Source organism: Phlebotomus papatasi, chromosome 2, assembly GCF_024763615.1.
Source record: "Phlebotomus papatasi isolate M1 chromosome 2, Ppap_2.1, whole genome shotgun sequence".
Taxonomy (NCBI): Eukaryota; Metazoa; Arthropoda; class Insecta; order Diptera; family Psychodidae; genus Phlebotomus; species Phlebotomus papatasi.
The window spans coordinates 71,479,003-71,489,957 of NC_077223.1; the positions used below are offsets into that span (position 1 = coordinate 71,479,003).

Sequence of the window (10,955 nt, forward strand, 5' to 3'; positions counted from 1 at the left end):
AACAAAAAACATACTTTTCATAACTTTATTTTTAAAATAAACAGTTTTTATTTGCAAAGAAAAAGTCTTCTTACCTCCTCAAGAGTAAGTAAGATAGATTTTAAATTATCTTTTCCCGCTAATTTAAAATTAGTTTCTTTCGTTAAGAAATTTTGAGAGTGGCGCCACTGTCACTTCAAGGAAAATTTTGCGGGAAATAATGTTGAATTTGGTAATTTCGGTAATTTTTGTAGTAGACTTCTAACATTCATCAATAAAATTTTCGAAGATTCTGCTTTTCCTCATTTATAATGCGTCGCTATAAGAATGAATAATTAAAACAAAATTGCACGTATTTGTGTATTCAATTAAAAAGAAAATAACCTTACTGTCGTTTTTCGCGGGATTTCTTCGAGGATCATTTTTTTATCACAGACACAGGAAAAAGTACATTTCGTTTACTACGTGTGGCGTTGGTGCTATTCGCACACTTTCGCAACTTGAATTTTCACGCATACAGTCAAACAAATTCTGTGTACGTGTATAAAGATATATCTTTTATCTTACCAAAAGATGTTCAGAATCGCCCTACAGAGGAAGAATTGAAAAATGTGCTGTATGCCATGACGGTAGGTGAATCTTCTCGAAAACGTCTGTAAAGTATGGAGTGTCCAGAATGACCCTGAATGATAAACTTTCCGGAAGACGATCAAACGGAAAATCACTGGTAAACTTGTACTAAAAATAGGAAAAAGAATAATTTAATTTTGTGGAGGATCGTGAATCAAGCCGAAACGGGATTTCTTGTCCTTAAGTCCGAGCTCTAGGATTGGATCAAAAATTTGGTGAAAAATGAGAAGATGCAGACACCCTTCACCAAAAATCTCCCTGGAAAGTGGTGAAAACTGGTCCTGATGGTTGGGTCCTGATAAGGGGTGGATGACAGAGAGTGTTTCTTCGAGTACCACGTAATCAATTAGAAAAATATTCAAATTTGCAATATTTTTAAAGGGTTTTATTTTTCGGCCGATACCTGCTCGACTCTCGGCCGATATCTTCTTCATCTGCTCTCATATGGCTGAAGCAATATGCGCAGTGCATGATTGCAATTTTACCATTTTTTTTTACTAATTTTTCTAAATATTAAAAAATTAAACGTAAATATATAGATTAATGGAATACTGGAGTTCCAATTCACATATTTTAAAAAAGCATTTTTTTTAACTGGCCGATACTTACATCCCTTACCTTACTCCTGAGATTATACAATGCAAAAAAAAAATAATGAAAAATTTCGCTTCGACAAACAAGATTATGTGAAAAAGACTGAAAGAATTCCGGAAGGGTAAGGAACTATGAGAAATGAAGGTGGCCGAAATAAGCCACCAAAGCTATGTCTACATTTTTATTCACTTTAAAATGCATTAAGTATGATTCTAGAGAAAGTAAAGACGATAAAGTGTCTACAAGGTTCCAAGAAACACTCTTTAAGAAGAAGTAACAAAAAAGTTCAATTTGTATTAAAAATATTACATTTCAAACTTAAGACTGGCGCTTGTATGCAACTATGCCGAAATTTGGCACACTTACCCTGCTTTTCTCGATGAACAAGGTTACTCAGAATTGATTTATTCGAAAGCAAAAAGAAAAGAAAAGCTAAATATTTTCTGTTAGCTGATAAGTTAAATTAGTCCTTGGACGAACGGTTTTTGAAAAAGAAATTGATGTTACATGTTCGAAAGGAATCGAAGAAAATATGACGAACATGGTAATTAAAGAAAGAAATTACCACGTTAGACATATTTTGCACCACGTTTTGTCTTGTTAACTAAGTTTTAATAAAGAAATTTACTGAGAAAAAAAGGCGGTGCGATTAACTTTTTTTCCTTGTAACTTTAATAATTTTTAGGTGTAAAAATATATCAAAATTATTTATGTTAATTTTACATCTTTTTAAGTGTAAAACTAACATGAAAAAGGATAACTTTAACCCATTATACACCTAAAAAGGGTAATATTTACACCGATTTCGGATCAATATTGTAGGGTAAAATTGACATTTCCGGAATGTTATTTTAACTTTTTTGGATTTCTCTCAGTGTTCGCTCAAAAGCAAGCATTACTCATCTGTTAACAGGAAATATTTAGTTCTTTGATTTCAGATGAATTTATTCTGAATAATATTGTCTACTGGGAAAAGAGTTTTTTCACAAAGTTCTCCGAAATCAAGTTCCAACGGCTGAAATATTAAAATTGTTAAATGAAAAATAGGTGGCAAACCGTCCAATGGTTTGCTAAATTCTCGAATTCGTTATTTAGATACTATAACCTCGAAAGTACTTTTACACCATTTACCTGTTCACTACTGATTTGAATTGATTCATAAATCACTCAAAAGATCTCCCAAAATAATTTTAAGAGTAATAAAATTGATTTCCGGATAAAAATTATTTATCGGTTTACACTCGGTTCATAACCGATTTGAACCGATTTGATTTATAAATCACTCAAAACATTATCCAAAATAACAGAGGACTAATATAATGAAACTACGGCTAAAAATTAACTGTTAGCGAAGAAAAGATTTAGGGTAAAATAGGGTAATTTGGAACCATTTACTTTACAATTTGGGACATTTGAGATTTTCTCAGTGTTTTTGAGATTCAAAAGGAAGAAATATGTTCCTTTTCTTCTTAAACGTCTTTTTCTTCTATTTTGCGGTCATTGTTTTCTCTTTGCTCATCTGAAATTCGGAAAATGATCCAGTTACCCCACCTTACTATAAGTATATCCTACTCTTTCAGTCTCAAAATTAGATTAAACTAAATCGAATTTGTTGTGACGTTCAAAAGAAGAAGAAGAGTACGAAAGAGTGGGAGAGGCTTATACAAGAGGACTGAGAAAGAAAAGGACGTCAATTTTGATTTCTTGAAATTTTCTTGATCTAAAGCTGTAATGAAGCCATTATAATTTTTTTCTTGCAATAAAATAAAAATCTTGTAAGAAATTATGACAAAATGTTAAATAGGAATCCAATAAGTCACTTACAGGAATTTTCATTAAAAATTTATAGACTGTCACGGCATTTTGTCACACATATCACCTGATACGTCCATCTGTGGCTCCTGGATTTTGCTATTCATGGCTGGAATTGATCTCGCATCGAGTGTTTATTGGACGTGTCCTGGCGATGATTCCACAGCAAAAAGGCTGGTCAATGTACTCGCAGTTGCTGATGGATCTCTTCAAGTATCTTGCCCCATTTTTGCGCAATGCCGAACTGGCTAAACCTGTCACATTGCTGTACAAGGGAACACTGAGGGTACTCCTGGTACTCCTCCATGATTTCCCTGAATTCCTCTGTGATCATCACTTTGGCTTCTGCGATGCAATTCCACCAAATTGTATTCAAATGCGCAACATTATTTTGTCAGCCTTTCCACGCAATATGCGCCTTCCGGATCCATTTACACCTAATCTCAAAGTGGACATGCTGAGTGAAATCTCAACTGCTCCAAGGATCTTCACAAATTATGTCGCAAACATCCAACCGGCAACTTTCAAGAAAGATTTGGATTCGTATCTCAAGGCAAGGGCCCCGGTGACGTTCCTGTCTGAGCTCAGAGGACACCTTCAGGTGTCCAATGAGCCTGGATCGAGGTACAATATACCACTGATGAATGCTCTGGTGTTGTATGTGGGAAATCAAGCGATCACATTGATTCGGTTAGTTAAAAGAATTCGAAGATAGGTCTTAGAAGCTTTTTATTGACTTCTCTACTTTTGGTTGGTTTTCAGATCGAAAAATCTCGTACCCAATATGACGACAATCGTTCACAGTGCCCACATGGACATCTTCCAGAATTTGGCTGTGGATCTTGACAATGAAGGAAGGTATCTCTTCCTGAATGCCGTGGCTAATCAATTGAGATATCCCAATAGTCATACGCATTACTTCAGTTGTGTTCTGTTGTATCTCTTCGTGGAGGCCAATTCGGAAGCAATCCAGGTAAGTTCTTCAGGAAAAACTTTTCTTTCAGGGCAGGAGTTTCTAAAGTTCTAAGTTTATTTTCCAGGAACAAATAACACGTGTCCTCCTTGAACGTCTTATTGTGAATCGTCCTCATCCTTGGGGATTGCTGATTACATTCATCGAGCTCATCAAAAATCCCGTATATAAATTCTGGGATCATGATTTTGTCCATTGTGCACCGGAAATTGAAAAGTAAGTAATTTATATTACGTATATGAAATTCGATTGGCATTATAATATTATTATTGGTCAAGAAACTTTTTCAGTTGCACTTATTTTTAGTCGTTTTTATTCAATAACTAAAAAAAAGATATACAATAATTTTTGGATAAAGATTGCGAAAAGAAAATTAACTTACATTATTTTTTTCCAAAGGGTTACTCAAGTTTGGAATACCGACACATTTTTTCGTTAGAGTCCATAGAATCCACAGAATCACTCGTAAGAGTCTGATAGAATCTCATATAATATTCCTTCAAGAATCTCTGAAATCAAATGAAATCACAGAATTCTTCTTTCTCAAAATTCCGTGATAAACAATAAATAAACCAAAATTACTATACAGAAAAAAATATTTTGTAAAATTGTTCGTAAATGTTTGTGAAATCCTATGGAGGACTTAGGAAATGCTCGTGAATCGTATAACGTTCGTAAAAGTTTGTACTTTTTCACAAACATTGTTCGTAACATGATCATTTGATCAACATTTTTTGTACTTTTATAAACATTTGTTCGTAAATGTTCGTAAACACACAAAAAAATGTTCGTAAAATTTTGTCATTTGTTCGTATTTGTTCGTAAATTTTTGCCAGACAAACAAAAATTTACGAACAAATGTAAACGATGAGGCACTACATGTTGTCCTATGTTCAGTATTTTATATAGATTGAGTTGCTCATTATTTAGGATTGATAAGAGGCTCTGTTTAAAATCAAGGGTGCAACAAGGATTTTACCATGAGGGTAGCGAAATCAAAGAACTACCCCCAATAGAAATTTGCATTTTGAACGCAAAGAACATGAGTTTTCTCAAAAATTTGATAAAATAAGACAAATTATTATGACTGGGCTTATTGAAAAATCAAGAAAAGGAAAAAGGAATCCACTTGCGAACTGTTTCTCAAGGAAATCACTATGCCGATTTATACGATTTTGTCGGATTTAGACAAAGGGTACAAAAGCGTTTTCATCGATCTGGAATAGCATTTCGTTTCAGGAAATTTCATTTTAAGCTTAAGGATCACAAAACGATGTTCTTCGAGACAAAAAACAAAAACAAGCATCATTAAAAAAAGCGAAGAAACATTGTTAGTACTTCACCACAGCTAAATAATGCCAGGAGCACAATAACTTTTGTTTGTAAACATGTTTTCAAAATTTCCCATGAGAATGAGCGAGATGCCTAGATCTAGATCTCCCTCACTCTCATTGAAATGTCAAAAACATGTTTACTAAACAAAAGTTATTGTGCGTTGGACATAAGACTGAAGTAAACACGAAGTTATCTGTCATTCTCGTAAGCAATTGCTCACACTGAATTTTCAACAAAGCAATTTCAACTCAAATCATATTCAAAATTTAACGTATTTAGTGTTAAAATCTTCTAAAAAGAACAAATATTTAGATAGAATTCATTATTCATCAAATATTGGAATAAAAATCCATAATTTTAATCAATTTATTTTTAGTGTCCAATTTTATCCTCAAAGTGTCCAAAATAAGAAACTGGACAAAATTATAAGCCTTTCCCCTATTTAAAATTAGATTTCCAGCAAAGTTTTTCGAATATTCTGTCGATTTTTATTTTTTACCGATCTTTTATCCAAATTAAAGGACTTTGATTTATTTTGGAAAGCTCATAAAATCTAACAACAAACATTTCAAAAGAGTAGAAGCGTCTTGTGTGAAAATGACCTTGAATTAGTTTTTGAATTATTTTAAATTTTACACTTTTATGTTTTTTTTTTGTGTTTAATTATTAATTTTTCAACGTTTAATATTAGAATCGAATAGTAAATTCTAACTTCAAAACATGCAGTATTAAAAATGGCCGTGTTTATAAAATTAAACTTACAAAAAATATAAAACACTTAAAAGAACGGCTCAGTGGGGCACCTTTGGGATAGGGGCCCCGACAATATTGCCTCTTTCCTACCTTATATATCCGCCAGTAGATTTTTCAGCGATAAACTTCAAAAATAATTCAGAATCACGGAATACCAAATTAAATTATTAACAGAATCACACACTTGGAATCATTAGAATCACATGGAATAAACGGAATATAGACACAATTTTTCGATCCTGAGTAACCCCTTGTTTTTTTTTCTTAAAATCTCAGATGTTTGGTTCATTCTTGAATTTTAAAGTGGAAATGCAATGAAGTTTTCAATGTCATGAAAATGATACTTAAATTCTTATGACTCATAGGAAAAACTATTTAAAAATATGATTAACTTAAATCACTGTAATACGGGCTTTAGACCTAAGGCTCAGCCATATGGCGTATGTGCTTTAATTTCTTTTAATCAATCATGATTTTTAGGAAAAATTTAACTTAGGATTGAATTATCAAAGATAAATGAACTATTATACTCTCAAAAAGCAATAAAAATGCTTGCTATTAGGGATTTTGAAACCTTCGGGAACTAGGCTAAACCTCTAGTCTGAAGACTGCTTAAGCTTCAAGTATTTCTTCGAAAATAACTAAGGAAGTCGTCAAGAGTGGATTGTCGGCTTAGTAAAAAAAAAAATTAAGATTGATGATAAATTATTGCATGTGTTTCTGAATTGAGTTTATACAAAAATATGCTTAAAAGTGTTTATTTATTTATTTTGATGCTTCAACTCCGAGCTATTCTGGTCATTTTTGTAGATCTTTGAGTTTTCAAATTCTATTTAGTTTAAAAAAAAAAAATATTGTGAAAAATGTCAATTCAGATGATGTTGCAATCATTTGTACTGCTTGGAATTTGAATTCACAATTGTGATAGTCGAGCAGAGATCTCACTGCTGCCTAAAAATTAAATTTGTTAACAAGGATGCAAGAATGGGACGGCGGGGGAACATTGACATCACCCTGGCATTTCACTCCCCCATGAGCCAGCTATTAGATATCCAATGAATATATTAAAAAAAAATTGAATATCACATAAAATTCATTTTCAGTTTAGGGGGTGGCAAAACGTCTTAGGCTTTGCGAAGTGCTCGAACTCGTAACTTAGATGCTATAACTCAAACGTACTTTTACATCATTTACCTATGAATTCGCGAGGAAAAACAAATAGTAGTAGAGACTGGGGCAAAAAGTAACAAAACAGTTATTTTATTTTTTTTTACAAACTACTCGAGCACCCCAGAAATTTCTAATTAGCGCAGTTTTATAGGAAATTTTCGGATCTACAACTTTGTGAAAGTAATTTTCCTCTATTTTGTAAGGAAATACATTTATCGAGACGTTTTATAAAATGTAATTTTGTGGCCATTCTCAAAAATGCTGGGGCAAATTGTATCAGGCATGGGATGTTATCATATTTTGATTCGCTTTGTTACGGGATTCCGTAAATTAAAAAATAAATAGACTCTCCAAAGTGTTTAAACTTTGTTGTTCGAAAATTCGATTTCGAAATGGTTTTCGAACATAGGTGTCCAAGGACGAAATATTCGCCTTTACTAGGGGAGACTGGGGCAATATTTGTCAAAATGGATATTTTATTTTTTCACGAGCTATCAGAGAATCTAAATGACTTTTATTAAGCATATTCTTATAGACAATTTACCACCCTACAACTTTACCAACGTTATTTTGCTCTAACTCAAAAGGAAATGTGATTTTCGAGCAGTTTTATAAAAGATGATTTTGTGGAAATTTCGAGAAATGTGTTTTTCAAGTTATTTTCCAAACGCTGTTTTAGGCAAGAAAATTCTCTTAGCCGGCTTAGAAATGGCAGGAGGGCGAATTGGGCGAGTTGGACCGTACGAAGTTTGCCGAGTAAATGTCACATAGCAAAACAGGGGAAAAATGTGGCGGAGAATGTTTTTGTGTTTATGGAATTCCAGAGAAATTTAGGCCCTAAAAACTCATTTGTGATGTTCGGAATTCTTCCAAAAATCATTTAATCTCTTCCTGTTGGAATTGTTTTGCCTCACAAATCATTTACAGTCTCTTCAGCCTCAGAACCACTGACTGTTTGTTCCTATTCGCCGTGTGGAACATCGGTATTCTTCGTTTTTTGACAATTTGCCCCATGCCTTCTGACAAATTTTACCCCGAATGTTCATTTTTAATAAAACTACTTTTGGAGAAAAATCAGTTTGGAAAATTTAATAAAACGAAAAACAGATTCGTGTTCAGCAAATCCGAATTATTCAGCATGCACACACTAATGCAAAAATTTTGGAAAGTAAGTCGATGAAAATTAATATCTCAGGGCAAATATTTTAAAAACAGGTCTTAAAATTTCAATGTTTTTTTATATTCTATATTTCTTGCTTAAAACGTTTGACGTTTATTGAGGTTCAAGAAGGCAATCTATGATAAAAAAAATTGAAGTCTCGGTCTCTTTTCTTTTGGAAGATATAGAATTTTAAAATTTTCGATTTGACAAATTTTGCCCCAGTCTCCCCTACATCTAAAATATCCGAAAATGAAAAAAAAAATCGTAGGAGCCGTTTTCAAAAAGACCTAATAACATGGTTTAACATGGGGGAAAATATAATAACAGACTGTCCTAGGTAATATTGACTTATGGGGGGGGGGGTCGTCGACGACCGGAGTCGATATCTTTTACCGTTTGTCGTGTTACAAGTTGAAAAAAAGTGGAATTATCTAAATGCTCCCTTTGAGTTCGAGCAGCAAAATTTTCCAAACGTATAAGAAACCGCGCCTAAATTAAATTTGCAATCAAATTTTAATGCAGTCGTAGTTGCAAGCGACTAATTAAAAAAATATATATACAATTTTAATTTGAATATACCAATCTCAGTTTCTGTAAGCAAATTTCTATTTGTAATACAAATTGAATACCCAAAATGCATTTCTCTCTATTCCAGGTTATTTGAGTCAGTTGCACGTTCTTGCATGGTGGTAAAGGCAAACAATCAACAGACGCTCAATAGTGTTGAGGCTGAATTGCAAGAGTGCAACTGAAGCAAGGTGATTCTAAATTTCTGAGGTCACATCAGTTGAAATTTCCAATAGTGTGAGATGGGAAAAAGGAGAGCTAGGAATGAAGGAAGGAAGGTGTTGCAGGGAGAGCAAACATCATTGAAAAATTGTCGAAAATATCGTCAGATGGGGTGAGTGGAAATTAAAACAAAAAGATAACATAATTTTATATTGGATTTTGCGATATTTTTGGAGTATCAATTGAAAGTGAGAAAGTGGAAAGAGCAAGTGGAAAAACAACAACCATGAAAAAAGAATATACAAGCGAGGTTAGAAATTTAATATAAAGTGTATAAAGTTTTCTTTTCCGTTTTTTTTTTACGCCACATGTGTCGTCTGAAGGAGGAGGAGGAAAAAAATATATAGAACGGAAAAGATACAGCAAAGAAAAGTTCGAGATATGAAGTGAAAAGAAATGGGAAAGGTTCAAGGATGAACTTTTTTTTTATTATGCAAAGATAACAGAGATGAAAACGATACGAAAGAAAAGTTATTAAATATTTCTGTTATTGCTACTCTGAAAAAAAATGAGTGATTAAGCAATATAAAATGATTTAAAAAAAAAAGAGGAAAAATGATTGTAGGACGTAAAACGAACGTTGAGACGAAAAGAAGAAAATTAAATATCGATAATTCCTTCTTGTAAATTTTTCAGTATATAAAGACAGGAAGAAAAAAAAGAACCAAATTTGTACATTGGCTGAGTTGTGAAATAATCGATTTTATTGCGAAAATTAGCGAAAAAAAGGATAAAGTCGAGAAAAATAAAAGATTTTTTGAGAATTTTAGTGTAAAAAAGCCTAAATGGTGAAAGAAAAAAAGAGATTTATTGTGAGGAGCAAAGTTTGCAGGATAAATTAATTGAGCAAATTAACAATGATGAAAAAGTCTTATTATATTACCCGCTATAAATATTTTTTAAATAAAAAAGAAACATTGTTTATGGATATAGTTTAATCAGATTGAATTAAAAATGAATATATAATAATATAAAAAATGACTCTTAGTAGATTAGATTAATTATTGGTGAATAAAATTATTAAAAAAAAAATAATGAGAATATAATATTAGTAAAATGTGTTTTTAGATTTAAATAAAGCAGATAAAAAAAATACAACAAAACAATATTTCTTTTATTGAAAAAGGTTAAAAAGTGGGATAAAACGCGGAATCAATTGATTGAAAAATTTTCAATATAAAGCCCCTTTTTCCCGGAAACAGTGTATAAATGGAGAAAATGTGACCTTGACGAGTGGTGGAAAAAGTCCAATGAATTTTTTACAAAGGTAAAATATCATTAATTTATTGCGGAAAAGGCACCTCAGTGGCAAAATCCAATGATTTATCGTGTGTTGAGGGAAATATGGGGAAATGTTCACATCAAATGTGATTTTAATTGCAACAATTTTCATGATGGAAATGAACTAGGTTCGCTCCCTCCTTTGTCTTATTGATTTCCCAGCCGAAAAAAAAAACGTACCAACATTTTCATCCAACAGAGAAGGAGGGAAAATGGTGGAAATGGGGGCGGTTGCTGAAGGTGTGCGGTAGGGGATGTGGGGAATTTTCACAATCCACAGTGGAATTGTGTGTAATTTCTCCACATTGTATTTTATCTATATTTCATGTATATAAAGGTAGTACATAAAATATGACATCGCTCCCAACACACAACGATGATAAAGTGAAAAACCTTCCGACGAGAGTTCGCACCCTGATAAAGCATAGAATGGAAAATTGTTAGTTCATTGCTAACGTATTTCCTCAAAATTGGTTT

General features: G+C 32.6%; 1 protein-coding gene across 2 annotated transcripts in view; it reads left to right on the top strand.

Moving 5' to 3' along the window:
• LOC129804236 (CCR4-NOT transcription complex subunit 1) overlaps positions 1–10,300 on the top strand; it is a 34,239-nt gene extending 23,939 nt beyond the window's left edge. For both annotated transcript variants that reach the window (XM_055851363.1, XM_055851364.1), the window contains exons 7-10: positions 3,053–3,705; positions 3,778–3,988; positions 4,056–4,204; positions 9,064–10,300. In XM_055851363.1, coding sequence (XP_055707338.1) covers positions 3,053–3,705; positions 3,778–3,988; positions 4,056–4,204; positions 9,064–9,160 — 1,110 coding nt within the window. In that variant the 3' untranslated portion in view covers positions 9,161–10,300. The remainder of the gene's footprint in view (positions 1–3,052; positions 3,706–3,777; positions 3,989–4,055; positions 4,205–9,063) is intronic.
• Positions 10,301–10,955: the final 655 nt, after the last annotated feature.